General features: G+C 40.0%; 1 protein-coding gene across 2 annotated transcripts in view; it reads right to left on the bottom strand.

The window, feature by feature from the left end:
- DENND5A (DENN domain containing 5A) overlaps window positions 1-22,063 on the bottom strand; it is a 1,739,423-nt gene that overhangs the window by 77,328 nt on the left and 1,640,032 nt on the right. For both annotated transcript variants that reach the window (XM_044059112.1, XM_044059111.1), the window contains one exon: window positions 18,158-18,281. In XM_044059112.1, the coding sequence (XP_043915047.1) occupies window positions 18,158-18,281 (124 nt within the window). The remainder of the gene's footprint in view (window positions 1-18,157; window positions 18,282-22,063) is intronic.

Raw genomic sequence — 22,063 nt, 5'->3', positions numbered from 1 at the left:
GGTAAATTTGTATCCCTTGAAGTCTGCAGTATGCAATCACTGATGCCAGGCACTTGGTGAATACTCTGGGCGCAGTAGATAAGCCAAAGGGCAATGCAGAGAATTGATAGTGATTTGAACCTGCAAGAAATCTGAGGTATCTTCTGCAACTTTGTCTGATTGGGACATGCAGGTATGCCTCCTTGAGGTCCAATGTTACCAGCCAAAACCCCTTGCCCAGCATGGGAAGGAGTTGCTGTAATGTGAGCATCTTGAATTTTGGTACTAGAAGAAATGTGTTGAGAATGGATAAGTCCAGAATGGGTCTCCAGTCGCTCTTTACTTGGCACCAGGAAAAGCCTTGAATAAAAACCTTGTGCTTGTTGGTGCGTAGGTACCTTTTGTATAGCCCTCATGTTTAGGAGCTTTGCGATTTGTAGTTGTGCCTCTACCCTTTGATTTTGTGGTAGGTTTGGCATGCCTCTCATTTTGGAAGAGTGTGGAAATGAAATTTGTAGCCTCTGTTTATTATGTCCAGAATCCATTTGTCTGTTGTGACAATATGCCAATTGTTTGCAAATAGTGCCAGTTTTCCTCCCAAAGGTGCTGCCAGTTGAATTCTGCTTGGCATGGAAATGAGGGAGTCATTGAGTCTGCTTTCTGTATTGCTGTGCACTGTCGCCACCACTTCTTGGTGTTGGTGATTGCCATTGTCTGCCTCTGTAGGACCCTTGGGGTTGTCCTCTGCCCTTCCACGTCTGTATCTGCCTCTTTGGGCTTTGTCAGTGGTTGGAAAGGACCAGTTTTTTGAAGGCCAATTCCTGCTGAACCTTGGTGGCTGAACCTGTAAGAAAGCTTTGACAGTTTGCATAGATTTTGCCTTTTCTTCCATTTTCGTAAAATATCCTCAGCATTACCACCAAAAAGAACATCCTTATGTAACGGTGCATCCAGAATTTTTGCTTTCACCTGGTCTGGAAGATTTTGTTCCCTTAGCCATGCATGTCTGCGAATGACTGCTCCAGTGGCTGCTGATCTGCTGGAGGCCTCTAGTGCATCATAAACACATTGTAAGGTGTGCTTGCCCACTTGTTCAGCACTATGCATCATATCCTGCAACTCTTTTAAATCTGGTTGTTCAGGTTGTGACATTTTTGTTTTTAATTGTGATAACAGAAATTGCTGATATTTAATCATATGAAACTGGCAGTTTAAGGCCCTCATGGCAAGGGTGGCCGAGGTGTAAACCTTCTTACCCCACCTTTCTAGTGATCTAGATTCCCTTTCCGTAGGCAGTGGATTCTTGGCCGTGGAGGCCTTAATTCCTTTAGGATCTTGAGAAATAGTTTCAGGGTCTGCATTATGGCCTTTATAGAGGAACTAATGAGAATTAGGAACTCTGTAATACCTATCCGGCTTAACTGGTGCAGGAGGCAGAGAATCAGGATTTAGACAGGCCTCCGAGTATACATCATCCAAAACCTCCAAAACAGGAGGAATAGCCAGAGGTCTATGCTGAGGTAACCAGAGGAATTCCCTAAGTCTTTTCTTGGAGTCTGAAAAGTCTTGGCCTTCCCAATGGAAGTGTTCTCTCAAGGAGTGTAAAGTTTCCCCAAAGGAAAAATCCTCAGGGGGGGATACAGAAGGAATAGACTGCTCTGCATCCGAATCCTCAAAGGGTGAATAAGATTGTTCTTCAGCATCAGAATGTTCTGATAAAATGGATTCTTGGTCAGAAGGAGGAGAATCCTCCTCTACTCTGGGTCTCTTGTCCGAGGGGCCTGTGAGCCTCTGATAAGAGTGATCAGGTCTTCAGCCATTTTAAGCATGTGCTTCTAGGCGTGGGCCCAGGTCTTGGGCCTTGTGAGGCAGGCCTAGAAAGTTGCTTGGCTGATTTGGCTTTTGTAAAGGCCTTGATGGAGAATGAAGATGAAGGCCTAAATACACCATGGGTGGATGTAGATCTAGCCACATTGGTGGGTTCGACATGAGCAGGGGCTTCGGTTGTAGTTTGGGAAGGGACCGAAGAACCAGCGGTCTCAGGTACAGAAGGCCCTTGCCGAGGTGTCGTCGGTAGTCAGGGACTGCAAAGGCGTCTCACTGAGAACCGGCCCACGTGGAGCTTGTTTCGGCGTGGTGTCGGTGGAGACCGCAGTTCTCGACTGACGGTCCTTTTCTTTGCGTTTTCTGGACATAGCGGTAGTCGGAGTATCCAACGACATTTTATAATTAAACGCTTTGCCAAAATAGTGTTGGGCGAACTCCGCCCGACGCTTGATAGTGCGTTTATTGAAGGTAGCACAAAAGCGGCAGCCCGAGACGTCGTGGTCTGGGCCCAAACAAGGTATGCAAAGGGAATGGAAATCCTTATGCGGTATTTGCTTCCCACAAGAAATACAATTATTAACTTTTTCTGACATCGGTCTGAGGCAAGAAAAGATTCCCCAACGGGGTACTTAGCTTTAATGAAGACTTCGGTTCCAAAATTTTTTCGTAATTCAGGAGCTGGCCGACCGGCACTTGCGAACTGCTTCTGCTTCGGGCACCGCGTGGCAAAAAAGACTGGAGAAGATGGCGTCGACTGTGTCTTTTATACTCTAGCCTTCCTGACGTCAGAAGAGTACGCGACAACAACCGACGCCGGACCAAGACTTTGGAATTCGGCCGACCGAGGGACCGCCTGCCGGCTGAAAACCCACATGTAATTACTGCAGCTGTAATGCACGATGAACATCAGCAAATGCTAAAATACTGCTGTTGTTGGCGAGTCTTGATGCAGAGAAAGCTTTTGACAGAGTCAGCTGGGATTTTACGAGAAGGAGGGATCCTCTCTGATGATTTGTGTCAAACCAGAGGAACCAGGCAGGGGTGTCCTCTTTACCCTTTGTTATTTGTGTTACATTCGGAACCACTGCCAAAGAAAATAATGTACTCAGAAATTCAAGGATATAATTGGTATGGTGTTCATGAAAAGTTGGCTTTATTTGCAGATGATATTATTCTGAACCTCATGGAACCAGAAAAGGACATCTCAGTGTTGTAGAACATTCTGAGAGAGTTCCATTTATTGGCGGGTGATATAAAATTAATGAAGATAAAACGAAGGCTACATTACAAATCTACACATGAACTGGTTCAGCAATACCCATATTTATGGGGACATGATAAAATTAAGTATTTATGAGTATAGATTAAAAAGGATTATATTATGGCAGCTAAAGATATGTGGGAAGAGACTAAATAAAAGATAATACAAAAGCTGAGAAACTGGAAGCTCTTGCCTATGGATAAAAATAGCAAGATACAAGCAGTAAAAATGTTTTAGTCCCTTTAATTTTATACACAGGTCAGGCATATATTTATTAACCAGAGGAGAAGTTATGGATAGTAATAAATAAATAGCTGAAGGATTTAATGTGGGAAGGGAAGAGAGCAAGGGTCAAGCAGGATAAGTTGATCCTGCCAATAGAACAGTGTGGTTTAGGATGGTTCTATCTCAATTTGCTGAAGGACCAAATTGTCAAAACCCATATGGTCGAGACCATATGGTTGACGATTTGATTCACTGAATCATTCCGACTGAGATCATGGTACAGTACGGATTGGGGACTTTATCTTTTTCTCCACTGTAGTGCAATGTCGGAGTTGGTATAAACAATTAACAGGGGGAGTGGGGGTGAACATTGTGTTGTTGGTGGGTGTTATGTGGCTTTATATTAGTTTTTCAATTAACTGCACTGTCTTCCAAATGGTTTTGACCACATGGGTTTCAACAATGTTTTTTTGATAAAGGCATATTATATAAGCTGTTACTTTAACTACAGATTCAATTATATAATTAAAACAATGAAATATTTTACTTTAGTGTAATTATCTAAATATACTTTTTAGCCCCTAGTTTACAATTCAGTCTGGGGCTTCACAAAACAGTTCAAAATGTACTGTGACAAGAGATCTACAAGTTTTGCAGGTGCACTTTTTGATCTGTTATTATGTGCAACATACAAAAGACTGATGCCAGGAACACAATTTAAACCTCTCATTAATTTTTATATTTTTTTTATGTGAACTAGGTCCAGTATTGCACCTTTCTGCTTTAACTTTTAAAATTGCTTCTTTACGGACAAGAAATAATCTTACTGTGCATCTACAGAAGCAGAGATTAGACAGAGAGAGAGAGTGTGTGTGTGTGTGTGTGTGTGTGTGTGTGTGTGTGTGTGTGTGTGTGTGTGTGTGTGTGTGTGTGTGTGTGTGTGTGTGTAATTAAATTGACACCTAACTCACTGAAGTAATCATAAACAACACCCTCCATATCCACATACCCCTGCAAGTTCTAAATATACAAATACTAAGATAACACATTACTGAAAAACTAAGCTGCACACCTGTACATAACCCCAACTCAGATCATCTAAAGAAATGGCAAGTCACGATCGTGCACCACGTGGACAGATAAAATCACACTGTAACAACCACAAAAACAAAGTTTTGCAAGGGGCAAGATCCCCATATGTCCCCACATCCCCACCTCTCCACATATTATAATAACACATATCATGCAAACAGTGTGGGTAAGATGAAATTTCCTTATCCCAAATGTAATGCATTTCTACTATGTAACATAATCATGTTCCTATGAAGTAGAAATGACTAAAAAAGTTGGAAAAAGAATTCAGTCAGATTAAATGGGAATTAACAAACCAACGGGACACAATCAACTAGAGTCACTGTTCACACCACTGGGTGGCTAGTCCTGCTGTGGTTGTTCTTCCATACCACACACATGCGCATATGCACGCACACTCAAGCCTATGGCCAGTTTAGAGTGTCCTATCCACCTACTGCATGTCTCTAACGCACACACATACATATATATATATATATATATATATATATATATATATATATATATATATAGGTCCCCTTCAGTAGATCGAACTTTGAAATGTTCGAAGACGATATGGCCGAGACCATAACACTGAACATTTAAAAGTTCGAACGGACTGACTGTAGATCCGCGTACAGTGCAGAATGGGAATATTTCCCTTTTCCGCAATGTAGTGCGATCTTGGAGTTGGTATATTTAAGTAGTGGGGGGTGTGGGGGGTGCAGGGGGCTTGCCCCCCTGCTACGCAGGTTTAGTTTTGTTTTTTGTTTTTTTTTTTTTATTTTTTTTGTTCAGTTTTCCAACTTTTAAATGTTCGATGGTATGTTCTTGGCCATATCGTCTTCGAACATTTAAAGGTTCGATCTACTGAAGTAGATCCATACGTAAATATATATATATATATATATATATATATATTTTTTTTTATATATATATATATATATATATATATATATAGAGAGAGAGAGAGATCTAGAACTGTTGAACGAAACGTCAACAGTCCGAATCCAACTTCACCGAACACACTTTAACGAAAGTGATTTTACTGAAAAAGCACTTTCGTTAAAGTGCGTTAAAAAAAAAAGAAAGAAAAAAAACATTTAATGCAGGGGGGCAAGCCCCCCTGCACCCCACCATGTGGGGGGCTGTGCCCCTCACATCCCCCCTACTTTAATATTCTCAGTCCAAGATCGCACTACAGTTGGGAAAATAAAAAAATTCCCTTATTCGCACCATAGTATGATCTCCGCAACAGTCACTCCCCCACAACTCCCTCTACCTGCAGGCATAATTCTGTGAAAGTGCTTCTTTGGTGAATAACACTTTCCCGGTAGTATGCTCGGCCGTTTAGGATTCTGTGAAACGGCCATTAATGCATCAGTCCTAGAGCCCATATATATATATATATATATATATATATATATATATATATATATATATATATATATATATATATATACACATACAGATATATATATATATATATATATATATATATATATATATATATATATATATACACACATAAAGAGAGAGAGAGAGAAACATAGATATATGTGGGTGCAATTCATTTCATCGAATTGCCTTTTCACTGAAAAAATTAATTTGAGTATACATTTTACTGAAAGCACATTTTAATGAATCACATGTCACAGAAAACTGTATGAGTCTACAAATAATCACTGCTGGTGTGGTTTGGATAATAGGAATTTCATGGAAAAATTGGTATAGAACACCATTTGTACCTTACAATGCCGACTCTCATGTTGAGCCTCCATCTTCAGAGCTTTGCATTTCTGTGCTAGCAGTTATTCACCATGTGAGATATTATCTCCTTTGTCTGCTGTTGTGGGTACAGGCATAGGGATGTCCACCTCTACTAAACTGTAATTTTTTTTTTTTTTTTTACAGATCATATATTTCTCTGGATTTCCACTCAAAATGCTACATCATCTTATAAATGGTTTTCCCAAAGAAGAATTCTTCTACAGAAGAATCAGAGGATAAGGTTTCCTCATCATCAGAAGCAACTTCATCTAGGGACTGAATTTGGGATGAGTAGGCCAGTGAATGTTCATTTGAATCACACTCTTCCTCGTCTTCCTCTAAGGATGTCTCAAGTTGTCTCTTCTGAGAGGAAGAAGGAGAAGGAGCAGAAGGAATGCTGTTTTAAGGCCAAAACAGTGTTATATAGGCCATGGGAAAATTCCAAATATTCCTTTTCCTGGAATGAAGATAAGAAACATTTTTTCATTTCTTGTTTCTTCTTGGTAGTAACATCCACTTTAACAAGTCATGACAGATCCCACCCTGCTGTACCTCTATTAAGGACTCTAGTACTTTTTCCTGAACTAATATTTGGGGACTACCTTCCAGTCCTTCAGGAAGTATAAGATGAGGTTCCCCCTTCTCTACTGTATTGGTAAGGTAATCGTATTGGACATGTGAGAAGTGGACACCACATTGACCTCTAGCTGGGTTGTAGTAGTAGGAGTCTGAGAAGAAGTCAAACATATCACAGATTCTGAAATCTCAACAGGTATGTCCAAGTTCGACTGGGCAGACAAAGGATCAGGCCTAGGCCTTTTGACTTTCTTTTTCATAATGAGGCCGGACACTGGGTGTGGAAGAATCTGCCATTTTAGTTTGGACAAGGCACTTGAGATGCTGGGTCTCCAAATAAATATTATGCAAGGAAAGATATGCATGTAGGGTTTTTGGTACAAACTGACAAATAATGCAGTTTTTATAGTCATGTTCTGCACTTAAGCAAAAAAGACACAGAGACTGGATATCATTATAAGGAATCAGCCTATTACAGTCAAACTTTTCCCTCCTAGCTGACATCAAACAGTATTAAATCACAATAACTATAATAAAAAACAAAGAAGGTTTCCTAACAGTGAACTTATATGAACCGTTGAAAGCAGAAAAATACCAATGATCACACAAAAAAAGACTGACAGGTGTGAGACCTGCATTTGGACCGGCAGCAAGATATAGTTTGTGGTGTTCACTCTCATATGGCTGCTTATGCACCCTTAAGCCTGCAGGCTTAGTTCATACGTCAGCCATATGGCTCTGTGGAAGGTTTTGGCTTTGATAGTCCAGGTTATACTGTGAGATAACCCAACAGCTTGGAATAATGCATCAGTGATCTTAGGAAAGACATTTAAAGATACACAGACAAAAATATGCCATTTATTTTTAAGATACCAAAGAAATTAACAAATATGTTACTTTACTGCAAAGTAATTTAGGCTAGAAAGAGCAAACAGTGGCATTGTGGGGATGCAGTGTGGCCTGCCATTTGTGAAAAAAACATTACTCTACACTTTGCTGGTCCAGTTTTGCTTTGTTTGGGATTTTGCAAGTTTGGTCTTACTACTGTGGCCCTTTATAAGTCAGTCTAAATACCAACGGGACCACAACAGAAAGTTGTTCGGAAGCTTGTTTGCAAAAGACATTTTAAATTAATGCTTTTTATACTGTATTTGGGAGGAAGGAAGCACCACCTTAACCCCTTTCATTCTGTACCACTAACAAAGAAGTAGAGTGATGGCTGTGCCAATGGCATAGAGGAATAATGCTTGATTACAATTCAGGCAGCCCAAGTTTAACAAGCAGCTCAGGTGCTTGAAGGCACATGAAGGAAGGATGGGTGTGCCTATCGGGGGAGGAGTGGGGTCCCACCTGGCTCAAACAATTTCTCCAAAGACAGAGCCTCAGCTGGAGAACGGGGGCTCATCATGTTGCAGGGAGCTGAGACATGGGTATGAGTGACACAACAGATGATGGTAGCCTTTGGCACATGGGGGCAAGCATGCATGCACACATGCATGCACAGAGAGACATAAGTGACCTTTGTGGTGATGCAAACACTCATGTCACCACCACAGGCAGAATTACACCATGAATAAAAATGCTTTCATTGCAGAGATGAAAGTGAGAATACATAGGGATTTTGGTACAAACTACTGACAGAGATAGCAAACCTGCTAGCGGAGAGGTCTGGTGAAAATTTCACTCCCTTATACCCTCCTAACTTATAACAAACCTTCCCCCAAACTCCTCACACCCAACATATTGGAAGAACAGGTCCTCAAAGCCTTTTCCAAGGCAAAAAACACTGCCTCTATGGGACCAGACAACATCCCAGGCTGTATTCTAAACAGGTTAAGACATGAACTAGCATCACCACTAAGTACCCTTTTCAATCATAGCCTAACCACAGGCTTTATTCATACGGAATGAAGAACAGCAACAGTTATTCCCCTCCACAAAGTTGGCCTAGCAACAGACCCAGGGAATTACAGACCCATAACCCTGACCAGCCTCATCTGTAAAGCCATGGAACCTATTATGGACCTCATAAATAAAGACATAGGTGACTGCCAAACTCTAGATCCTACCCAATTTGGCTTCATGAAGAGCAGATCCTGCTTGTTAAATCTGGTGGATTTCTCTGAAAATGTGACCAAGGCCACTGACGAGGGAAAATCTGTGCACACAGCACACCTCGATTTGGCAATGGCTTTTGACACAATCCCACATTCAGGCATTACTGATAAATGTAGCAAACTGAATGTAAACCCCTTCATTGTAAGATGGGTTGCCAACTGGCTCACAAGCTGGACACACACTATCAAAGTCTGTGGCACCACATCAACCAGCAGACCTGTCACCTGTGGGGTGTCACAGGAGTCAGTGCTGGCCCCCCTACCTCGACCTGGCAATGATTTTTGACACAATCCCACATTCAGGCATTACTGATAAACTTAGCAAACTGAATGTAAACCCCTTCATTGTACGATAGGTTGCCAACTGGCTCACAAGCCGGACACACACTATCAAAGTGTGTCTCCACATCAACCAGCAGACCTGTTGCCTGTGGGGTGTCACAGGGGTCAGTGCTGGCCCTCCTACTGTTTGGTATATACTTCTCAGAAGTTCAGGTCATAACGAAGAGGTTGCGGCTGACCAAGTTTGCAGACGACTGCAAAATATGTGCAGTCACTGAATCCACAAATGATGTCAGTATACTCTAAGAGGGTCTCATGCAGACCAACAACAGGTGTTTTAGTCACAATCTCAAACTGAATACAAAGAAATACATCATCATTCCCTTAGCCACAAATGATGTCCCCTCACACTATCAAATCAACAACAATACCCTGAATACCCATGAAGTGGTAAGGGACCTGGGATCACACGTTGACTGCGACCTTAATTTCAACCACCATGGGTCTACTGTATTAAGGAAAGCTTTCTATGTAGTACACTTGATTAGTAAAGCCATTGCCTCAAGAGCAATAGATAGTATAATGCCCATAATCTGCACTTGACAGGCCCATAATTAAGTATAACGCCCTGTTTGGCATGTACTGTACCAAGCACCTGCAGCAATTATAGAGACCTCAGAGGTTTCTAACAAAGAAGATCAAGGGGCTCCAGCATGTGCCTTACAAAGACCGACTAAAGTCCCTGTCACTATACTCTGTATCGTATAGATTTCTTAGGGGAGACTTATGTCTGGCCTGCAGAGCAATTAAAGACCCAAACCTAACGAACTTGCTGCATATCTGTAAATCAAACGTGACTGTGGCTACCTGCTTCAAGGACCTAAATATGGCCTGCAACTTAAACAGAGCATGCTGGAGAGATAGATTTATCTCCCAGCAACTGCCACATCTTTGGAACAGCCTACCAATTCATGTGAAATAAAGAACGTCTATGACACTGTTCAAGAAAAACCTCAACGAGTGGATGGGGCACCATAAATTCTTACCGGGGATACAGCCCACAACCCTCCTGGACATGGGCAGTCATCACTAAATGCACTCTTGGGTACTGACTAGCATTTCTGTGGTATTACATTGGGATGAAACAGCTACGCTTAAAATGACCTCTGGGTCGAGAGCCTAGTAATCTCCTATGATCCCATGTAGCCATTTATATATGCACAGAATATGGCGTTAAAGTATTCCGCATAAATAGTGGAGCTGTCAAGACGGAAAGGGATTTTGAATTTAGCCAGGTCATCACTCAATTTTAGCAGATTAGTAATATAATAATCTTTGAATACTGAGGTACTGGAAGATGCCTCTGGCTTCAGTCTTAAGGTGAATGTGACTATTTGTGGTTTGCTTTTACCAGGGAGGAAGTTACAATTGGTGAACAGCAGAGCTTACCCATACCGCTAAGGATCAAGTCCAGGATTTTAATGATGTTGAATGGGGTAAGGGCTAACTGATCCAGAGAGTTAGCACTGAAGTCCTGAAATTTCTGAGAATACATGTTTGATGATGTACAAGTCTCCCTTTTATGGAGGGGAAGTTATAGTCTTCTAGGTGAATGGTGTTTGGCTTAATGCAGAGACACTGCTCTGTATTCATTAGGCAGAAGCTATTGTCTGAGCAGGGCATAGTGGGAGTCCTAAAATTTGTTGTGATATGATAAGGATTTTTGTTAACAGTAAGCTGAATGTGGAGAAGTTGCAAGTTATCTTGCCCAATGACTCTGGAGGTGAATTCTGTTTGAAGAATATGAGGACACTGCTGCCTATAGTGCCTTCATCTAATGTGGTGGGCTTGAACGTGTGGTAGGTATTGAAACCCTGCACTGATGGAGTACTCTCACTGGTCTTGAACCAGGTCTCTGTGATGATACATATATCAATATTTTCCACAGTAAGAAGTGCTTGTAGCAAGTGGAGTTTTTTTGTTAAGGCTCCTAATGTTGAGCAGCAAAACCTTTATATTATCTGGAGTCTGTTTGGTTATGTCTGAAGCTTTCGAAGACTGATATTCCTCAAAAAAGGCACTATTGAGGTGGACAAGGATGTAACCAATATACAAAAACCTTGGGGAGATATTTACAGGACATCCCTGGCAAAGCAGCTAGGACTATCTACCTTCTCCTTCCAGAATGGTATAGATTGCATTCCCTTTAGAATGACAACAGAAGCATAGCCAATAGTTAAAGTCAATAATATTTTGTTTGTAATGCAACATCATTCTTGGTGATGGCAGAATGCCGCTTAACAGTAGGTTCACATCTGCCTCAGACTCATATTCCGAGAGCTCCATCCTCTCTTTCTCTCTTCATATTGTCCAGGAATGTATGTCTCTCAACATTTACACCCATGTTCACTATGACTGTGTCATATATGCATTTATGGTGCAAGAACTTGAGGGTATATGTGATGGGGCAAATCCTGGCACTTGAGAAGCAACTGACCGTGACCCTTTCCTTGCACAGCCTGCTGAGTGGTACACTGGTGTCTCTCACTATATGTGACTAGGACATCACATCATGTGGAAATTTGTCTTATGGGCTTCTGAAATGAGTCAGTGTGACTCTTGGATGAATGGTTCACAGTGGGTGCTGCTTGTGCTGTGCATTTATGAGGCTGCTAAGGGTACTTGTTTCTTAGGTTATATTTGTGAGGTCTTTGTGGTTCGGGTTCAGTGATAGCAAACCTTTTGGGTTTGGCATGTCAAAAGCTCCTGGCACAAAATAATTCAGTACACTTCACATGAGCAACGAATGCAAAAGCAGTGTCTTTGATAACTTGGGTGTTGGTGATTGCTGGCGTGTCACCCAAAACGTCATGTTGTGTCACCTTTGACACGCATAGGTTTGCCATCACTGGGGCATACTGACTCAGCCTATGTAAATCTATGTGCTTGGTCTGAGCCTTGTGTGAGTGGTTTAGTCTGGTGTTGTGAGGTACTGATGGCCTGTATGTTATTTGTTGTGGCTTTGTGTGAGTTTTACCACTAATAACATTATATAACTGCATCTCTCACACACTGTGAAAATTTGTTTAAAAGGTACGTGCTGGAAAGTTCAAATCCATGGTTCTAGGTGCTTACTAATGTGGGCTGAAGAAGGAGTAGCATCTATGAGGTTTGGAACTGTTTAGTGGAGGTGCTATCTGTCTGGTTGTGGAGACAGTGCTGAATCCCACAGTGCTACATACACCTAGAAATCAGTGATAATTTTCTCCTTCTCTCACTGGAAACAAAAGAGTAGCACTAATTGCAAGCTGCTATCTGAGCAGTAGTATTAACTCAGATGTTACTGTGTTCAGTACACTTGTTATAGTCTTCTCTTGGAAAATACCCAGATAGAAACTACAGCTGCTGGATGCAAGGGCCCTGAAGAGGTTCTCACCAAAACTGCAAAGAGACCAATCAGTGAAGTCCCATACACACTGCTCAGCAGCCCATGGCCTTAACTCTCTGCTCTGAACTATCAGAAAAATCTATCACTGCTGCATGTTCAGATTTTCTCTTTATTCCATTCATGTTGGTTGCCTTGTTCTGCCTTTTTTCTCTTTTTCATAAATACAGTCAGCCAGTCAAACAACCGAACATCTCTCTGTTATGGAAGGGAACAGTAGACTATTAATAAGGAAGGACCCCATCACTAGTAGTTGTTGCACATTCTGCTGTGTAAACGGCTGAAACACAATGATACTAGCCCCCTCCCCCACAAAGTATTTGTTACTTATCCATGCATTTCCCTTGTCACCTCTCCTCTCTATAATGATGAACTGTGGCTATGCTGCACAGTTTGTGATCTTCCTTATAACACACAGCCTTGCTCTTGGACATGACTGTGAAGACACGATAATTATGACACAGAGGACTTAGAAAAATAAAGGTATGAGTAAACCAGATCTGTGACCAAGTCTGGCTAAGGGTCATGTATAATGATTCAAAACAGTTTCTGTTGGACTAGCTTAACTATCAAGTAAAATTGTCAAAATGTTACTGCAAAAATATTTTCATTACAGTGTTAAAATCAGTTTACAACTGAACATCAGTTTACTGTCAATACAAAATGAAAGTTACACAACTGTCCATAAAGAAGATATGCCAAAGTCCAGTTCTATCAGTAGTATGGTCTCCTGAAAAAAAATACACAGCACACTTACAAAATCAATCCACTACTGAGTTAAACCAGTTAATTTAGAGCTGGCATGTAAAAGTAAATTTATATCAGAAAGGAAATACTATCATTGCAAAGACATGCCAAATGGACAGAAGAAAAATGAAAACAAAATACGTGCTGCTCTTGCAAAATTAGATTCAACACAGCAAAAATACAACTCCGCCAGAAGAATGCCTGCACTTTGCCCAACCCTTGCGTATTTCCCAAAACACAAGATCCCTTCTTCACTACGCCACTGAGGCATACAGTCACCTGCTTAACTATAATCTGATGATCAGGTATAACCCATTAAATGAAATGCTATCTCATGTAAAATATTCAAATACAGTTAGGGAAGATATTACTGCTAACAAAAAGTTGTGATGAATTCTTGGGAGAATACTCTACTTTGATAGTATCAGCAAGTCTTCCTGTCACGCTGAAATCATTCAAGGAATGTGTGTTCATAGGATCATTGGAAGTTAATAGGCTGATGGCCCTAGGGCCCTTACAAGCCTAGCCAAATACAACTTCAAGCAGCCAAGAATCAACTCTGCAATCCTTGAGAATACTCTTCTTTGGTTGTATCAGCAAGTCTTCCTGTCAGGGTGAAATCATTCAAGGAATGTGTGTGCATAGGATCACTGGAGGTTACTAGTCTGATGGCCGTAGGGCCCTTACAAGCCTAGCCAAGTACAACCCCTGTTCCCAAGAATAACACCCTGATAAGTATTCACAAGGATTGCAGAGTTGATTCTTGGCTGCTTGAAAATGTATTTAATTTCTTTCTCTATGCACAACAGCTTGCAATCTGAGTTTTTCTGTTAAAAATACAGTTTGTGAAATCTGTTTCTTGCTAGATGCAGGAAGTCAGTATATATCCTTGGAAACAGGGTGAACATATCACTTGTCATAAAGTGGGAAAGCACTCAGCAGCTTTTAACATCTGGAGTAACAGTGGTTATGTGGTATTTATGATTGCAAAGCCCTCTGTACTTCAATTAGGAAATGCTGCCTGTTGAAAAATATTACTATAATCTAGACAAGAATGGGGATACTTGGGGCCATATTTCACTGTGGTGTCCTTGCAGATATCATATGTGATGGGATGCAACAAAAAGAAAAATATCTGGTTAACAAAACAGATACTATGCCTGACACACTCTGGGCCCTGATATTCTACCTGAAATCCTAAAGCCATATAAGCAGACTGCATGACCACCATGTAAGTGATTTATTTAATATGAGACCACACAACAAACTACAGCAGTATTCTCCACCACAGAATGTCATGGATAAGGTGGGCAAACTTTTGTCATCATCATGAACCTCATTCCCTTATCCTCAATATCATTAGGCAAGCACAACCCAAAAATGCTATTACAAGGTACAGGCAGGAGCTGCAGAAATGGTTTCACCTTTTATCAATGAGCATAATCCAAATAAAGCTTCAACCAGCCAAAAAGAGCAGGTTAATGCTTCAATCAGATGATGGACATACGAGAGGGCACTTTTTGTGTGGGGCAAGCCCTCCTGCACTTCTACACCTCCTTATTCATACACAGTAATACCAAATCTGCACAACTAGGGACGAAAAAGGAAAAGACCAAAAAATGAATCACTTCTGATGTACTAACAGAAAATGCACTGCCGGGGATCCACTATGAGGAACAGCAACTGAGAACCTGAGTAATGGGGAATTACACTCAAAGAGTTGAAATCCCATTTGCTTAACACTAGACCAATGACAAGAAAGTGTTACAGAGGTTAATACAGCAGAAGTCAGCTCCCAAAGAAGCTCCTTGGGGACTGGGAGATACTGCATCCTAAAAGGGGGTGGGAGTAATCAAACTCTAGAATAATGTAAGTACACTTTTCAAATGGATCTAGAAGACACGTCCTAAAAAACAACTCCCAAGTGAGGTGGCAACCTATGGATAAAGTCAATACTGGCCTATGCGCACTTGTTCGTGACCTCTTGTGTACTACTAGTGATCAACAGCAGAGAATAGCCAGAAACAGGCTTTATAAATATAAGATAAAGTAGGGAGTAGTGGAGATACCAGCTCATGCAAGGACAGAGAAGGAGAAGAAGCTACTCAAAGAAACATGGCACACACTGGGAAGAGTACATTTCTAAAAGCCAAACAAGGGCAGTTTGGCAAGGCATTAATCAGCAAACCTTGCCCTATACCATCTCATCTGACAGTTGGTGGTATATCAAATCCTGAAGGGTATATTTCACTGTTAAAGTTGCCACCAGTTAAGTGGATGATAATAGTTTCAACTAAACATGGGCCTGCAAAGCATTACTGCTGACAAAATGTGACTCAAATTCATAAATGAACAGAAAGTGAACCCTGACACAAGTATCAGTCTGAGGTAAAAACTGTGTGAGGAAATGTTGCTGTTCGTAACTTTTTACAGAAAATGCTGTAAGTAGGGCTGACATCCTGTGAAGAAAAGCACCACCGGGGTGGGGGTGGGGGTGAAATCACAATGAAAAATATGGCTGCTTGGGCCTGTGCAGTCTTTGTTTCCAAGCACTCAAATCAGAAGATTTTCATCTGAAGGACTACTTCAAGCTTATAAATTCCTGGCCTACAGTCTTTGTTCCATTCAAAGAGTTTTCTGCTGGTCAAGGACATTTTTACAAAGGTTCATGATTAAAAAGCAACCTGGTTCATAGATGACTAAATGGGCTAATGACCCTCTAGGGGCCTTTTTAAGTCTAACTATGCTTCACAAATATCTACAACAGGATGAATACCCTAGGTTTCTCTATGGGCTTATATAGACTTGGGCATGGGTGACCAAGCATTTATAGGCTGCATTTCTCTGTTTAGACATGGGTGCCAGACCAGGAGTGAATTTGAAATTGTCTATCCACTGGTCCACGTTATGCTTGAGTTGGGATAGTGAGGAACTCAACATGGACAGGAAGCTTGCCCCAAAGAAAAATAAGTCTCTGGGACACATACCTATCCCTCCAGCAGGCAAAATGTAGGTTCTTAGACATGGTAATTCTAATGCTATTTGTTTTACAAATGTGCAATAGGTCCATCACAACAGGATCAGAGGATGCTTTGTAAGCCAGACACACATCACCCCTCCGTAGCCTGTAGGATACTAAGTAAAAGGACAGGGTTTTGAGGTGGTCTGCATAGAACAAACTGTTTACACCTACTATTTTTTTTTTTTGTTAGGAATCTCAATGGATTCTCCAGTTGTTGTAGATGTCTGGTAAGGTACATGCCAAAGTGGACACTGTATTCAATGACTGCTCTGAAGAGGGACGAATATAGCAGAACAATAACATCCTTGGACTTGGATGCCATGCCCTGAACTATAAGTTGCACAATACAGAACAGTTTCCTTAGTACTGTAGTGATATCATGCTCAAAACATAGGTCACTATCTGCATGCATTCCCGGATCCCAGAACACTGGGCCTACTCTTACGGGGTTACCATCAATGTGGTAGTTTCAAGGGGGTGGCACTCTTCCCAAAGGATGCTATTCCGCATTTCTTGGCACTGGCTTTTGTAACAGTTGTCTGTGTCGGGTCTTCTTGGAGGGTATATGTGTCATTAGGGGATTCACTGACAGTACCTAGAAAGCAATGGTTTGCAAACCTGGTCAGCCAGAGCCCCTTACATTGGCTTTACCTTCAGAAAAGTAGATGCCAAGCAGGAATGACTCCACTAGCAACAGATCTCTTTGTGGAGGTAGACTCCCCATCTGAATACCTTGGGTCCTATCTGTGAGCCAGTTGGCTAAATCCCTTACAGACAATACAGTTTTAAATGCCATGGTCTGCTCGAAGAAACAGAAACAGTACAAAGGATTAAGGCTTTGAGCTGTTAGTGAGCTGCTTCCTTTACTCAAGATACATGGTTTTAAGGTACACTTGTGTCCACTGGACTTATCCAGTTTACAAATGTGTAGAATTAAAAACATAATGACCACCCTTCTCTCGGTTTTCCATGGACACATTTTGGAGAATATGAGAATGCTACAAGGCAGTGTTTACTTAGAAAGAGCACAAAGAAAATAAAAACAAAAGAAATAACATTAGAAATTAACAACTAGTAAGTCACTGTAACAGTGGAAATTAACAATTAGGGACATACTTCTCAACTGTCCAGATTTTCGCAGAATGTCCAGATTTTTGGTTTACATTTTTTGTCTGTTCCTCATAAAATTTGTGGTTTCCTGGCAAATTACTAGGAAGATCTGAGGACTGAAGTCACTAAATAATGACATACATTTGAGTTTCAGACTTCAAATCCTTCAGAAAATGTACATTAAAACAAACCCAGTTATTCTACCAATGTTCTAAGTTTGTAAGAGCAATATTTAAAGTATGTCCCTATTTTTGGGCCTTTGTCCCCCCATTCTGTCGCGCTTTGTCCAGATTTCTTGCACTAAGAGGTTGAGAGGTATGATTAGGGAGAACAAAAAAAAAAAAAAAAGGTACAGATGTTCAGGCCAGCTCAACATGCAGCAATTTCTTGAAGGTCTGTGTAGGCGGATGAGGAAATGAACTGAACAAACTAAGGCAGGTATGGACATCACTCACTATTATTATAGGTGAGGCCACCAACAGATAATGAATTCTGTGATGGGCAGCTTCTGTAGTCCTGTTAGCTAAAATGACTGCTTGTAGAGTTTATGTTCAGGTATTAAATTCTATTGCCGTGGTCTCCTGCAACATATGTGCTGTCAAAGCATGTTGCACAAACTGCTACAGAGCCAAAATCTTATTGTTAAAATGAGAACACAATATTAATCTTGTGATTACAGACTGCCCCACAATAGATTTCAATGAGTATGTTAAAATAAAACTTACCTAGATAGTCCCAGATGAACATGTTTTTGAAGAGTCGAGGGGACCTGAACCCATGCTGAAATACCTGTTCCAAAGCTGAAACCAGTCCGCATTCCCCACATAATAGCAATGTTAGGCTACCTCTCTGAAATTAAGCAGACAAACAAGTCATTAACAATTCCATGAATAAAAATAAAAAACAACTTTGTTCAAAACACCTGCATACTAAATTTTAATACAATAACAAACACTGATAAAAAGTTTAGCATGTTGCATTTCAATACAACACTAAAAACTTTAATAGAAATAGTGGACTTCCAAGATGGCTGCACACTAACAGCTTGTTTCTAGCTCTCCCAGAGTGAAAACAGATACTCAGCAGAGAAGGCCAGTAGACTTGTGTTTATGGGTAAATTTCAGTTAACTGGCTAGTAAGTGCACTGCCTGGATGCTAGGAATAAAGAAATACAGAAGACCTGGAAAAAATAAGCTATAAAAAGTGAGGAAGAAACACTGACTGGGGAAATTTCTGCAGCTGTTCAGCAAAACACAATACAACCTTCAGACATGACTTCCAATAACCTACAAGATGACATAAGACAACTGCATACAAACCTGTTTAAACTAAACAAAACACTGATGGAGTATATCAACGCAAACAACAAAAGGCTGGAAAAAATGAAAGACGCTTTAAATAGATATTCAGATGAGATGATAAAGATGCAAAAATCAGAGGTTGAAATAAAGGAAAGGCTGGCTGATATGAGATTGCTCAGGAAGAGATGTTTCAAAAAATAATAGAATTGGAGGACAGATCACGTAGGGAAATCCTGAGATTTGCAGTCATACCAGAGAAGCTGGAAGGAACAGACTGCATTAATTTTATGAAAGCACAAATTAGCAACTGGACTGGTATTCCACAGCAGGAGTTGTTAGTTGAAAGGGCATGTCATGTGTATGCTCCAAACCTAGCTATAAGAAAGCACTTAGACCTTTAATAGTAAAGATGCAATCCTACCAGCAGAAGGAGTTGATTATGACAAAATTGTGTCAGAAGGACAAAACGCTAAAAATGGGAGACAGGAGAGTGTTTGTGGAGAATTATTACTCACTGTACACCAGGCAGAAGAGAAATAAATTCATTCCACTATTCAGGGAATGAATAAACAGGTGTGATATTCAAACTGCTGTATCCAGCCAGCTGTCTAAGGTATTCTTCCCTGGAGGGACAAAATAATTTTTTTGATGAAATGCATGCTAAGGAGGAAATATAAACGTTTGTCCAACAAAAAGTTAGCTGTGAAACAGAAGGAGATTCTACTTCTTGTTCTTTTGGTAATAAAGACCACAGAGAGACTGCACCTGTGAAAGCTTTTCCGGTATTTCAATGGAAAATGTTGGAGAGAAGGAAGGGAGCATGACAGCTGACTAGAAGAATCGAGAATATGTTTGAAATGAAGCAGAAACAGGATATGAGTGATAGAGAAGAACAGTAACAAAACCAGTAACTCAATGTGGGATTACAATGCAATAATTGTATTTGTGAAATATGACAGAAAATAGAAAATTCTGAAATATTAGACTCTTTCAAAATTTCTTGGATTTGTGGGGACTCACCCTACTTCACGTCATTAATGTTCGGAAAATGCTTTTGGAAGGGAAAAGAGGGAAGAAAGCTAACTACAAGTAAAGAAAACATTTTATTTTCTTAACAGTACTGTATTTGTGCTGTATTGTTTTCTTTTTCACACTATTTTAAGTGTAATGGGGATTGTAAACAAGTACTGTTGTTTTTCTTTATCTCCCCTCTTTTCTTTCTTCTTGTACAGTTCTGAGAAATATAGACAATGCAATGTAAAAAATATCTGTTTAAAAGGCATGACAAAGCTAAAATTAATGTGCTTTTTTCATTCATGCAAGGGGAAATGACTGTATTAAGGACCTTAGGTTGATTAGTTTTAAGAGAGAGAGAGAAAGTAAATGAAAAAGAATACTGAATATTAGTAGCAATTCTGCAGCCGGTCTTCATGTTTCCATGGAAACAATCTGATAAACAGAAACTGTCTGCCTGGTTCTCATGTCTCCATGGAGACAATCTGATAAAGAAAAACTGGAGACAGTGTGGTGGAAGGGGACTGATGAGGGAAAAGAAAAAAAAAAAGAAAAGAGAAATTGGCTAGGACATAATGTTCCCTGAAAGCAAACAGGGGATTCCCATATAGAAGGGCTTTAAAGATGAGACAAAATCATTAGACTTGAAGTAAAGTTTTCTCAGTTTTTTTAAATGAAATAGGGGTACTAATATAAACATGTGCCTTTGGTTTTTTTTTTGTTTTTTTTTTCTTTTTCTCCCTTTTTCTTTGTTCAATTTTAAGAAATGTAGGCACTGCAATGTAAAAAAGGAGGGATAGAGAGGAAAGGTCTGGTTAAGAGAGAATGAGAAAAGAAAAAACAGTGTGCTTTTTCCTAATGCTTGCATAGGGAAATGACTGGGCTGATGAGATCCTAGGCATTATCCAGTAACAAGTTTATTACAAAGCATGTCAATGAAAAAAGCATAGTGAATATTATAAGGCTTTTTTTCTGGTAAACAATGTATCCTTAGCAGTTTTGTGTCTGGTTTGCATGTCACTAGAAGAAAATTAAATGGCTTGGAGAAAGTGCTTCTCAGCTGGCAGAGCTTTAAACACAGACAAAATCAAATAGCACTTACTAACAGCACAGGCTGTACAATGTGTCTTAGCATGACTAACCTTTCTTTTTTGTTAACTTTAGCCTGTCTGTATGGCTATCAACTTAGAACTTTTGTTCTTATTAGGAAGCAAAAAGTTCAATATTTGAAGATGTACATAGTTTTGTGTGTTACTATTAAGTTAATAGGTTTTAGGGGGTTTGGGGGTTGCTTGTTCTGTTTGAGGGCTTTCAAAAAAAAAAGTTATGTAAGGTGTGGCATAGGCTCGAATGGATATGACAATAAACTGTATAAAAGACCAACTTGCTGAATAGTGTATGTACGCAAAATAAAAGCTGGAACTAGACATTTAACAAAAAAGCAGTTAAAGATAAAAGGTGGTAATAATAAATATATGAAAATGATGCTGTCTGTAATGTCTTTCAATCTGAATGGTCTTACAGATAAATAGAAAAAAGAAAGAGTAGTGAACTATATTAAAAATGTAGAGTACAAATAGCTATGCTACAGCAGACAAACCTGGAAAGAGATGAACTTGTGAATTTAATGAAAAACGGTTTTCAGGATGGTTATTCAGCAGAATATCTGGGGCAAAGAAAAAGAGAAGTACTTATATTAATTGCAAGAGGAGCTCCAATAGTGACAGAAGAGGAAAAGCAGATAATAATGGAATATATATAACACTAAGGGGCTACTGGCAAGGGAGGAGGATTACACTGGCATGCATTTACATTCCACCTAAAACTACTATAATGGAGTTTAAGAATATTCTGGAAGAAATAATCAGCTTTCAGCAAGGAATATTACTTAGAGGTGGAGACTGGAATTTGGTTTGCAACAGTGAAGATGTGTCTGGGGGGCCTAGAAGGGAAAATATAAGAAAGAAGGGTAAATTTTTGAAGAAATGCATGAAAATGTTTGGCATGGAAGATATGAATTCAGTACCAGGAGTTTGGAGTGAAAAAGACATCAAAACTGGGCTAGGCTAGACAGAATTTATATCTCACAGGAACATGTGCATTTAATTGAAGGTCTTGAAACCTACCCAATAATGATTTCGGATCATGAGCCAATAACAACTAAAATAAAAATGGAAGGTAATGAGAAAAAAAGGAGACACTAGCGCTTTCTTACCTGTCAGCTGAAAAGGGATGAATTTAAGGAATGGGATTTGGAATTAATTTTATTTTATTTATTTATTTTATTTTACATTTGTTAACCGGGCTAGTTCAACT

This window comes from Protopterus annectens, chromosome 17.part0, assembly GCF_019279795.1.
Source record: "Protopterus annectens isolate FY-2018-M chromosome 17.part0, PAN1.0, whole genome shotgun sequence".
Classification (NCBI taxonomy): Eukaryota; Metazoa; Chordata; order Ceratodontiformes; family Protopteridae; genus Protopterus; species Protopterus annectens.
The sequence above is the reverse complement of the archived record's forward strand: the minus strand, read 5'-3'. Positions and strand labels throughout refer to the sequence as shown.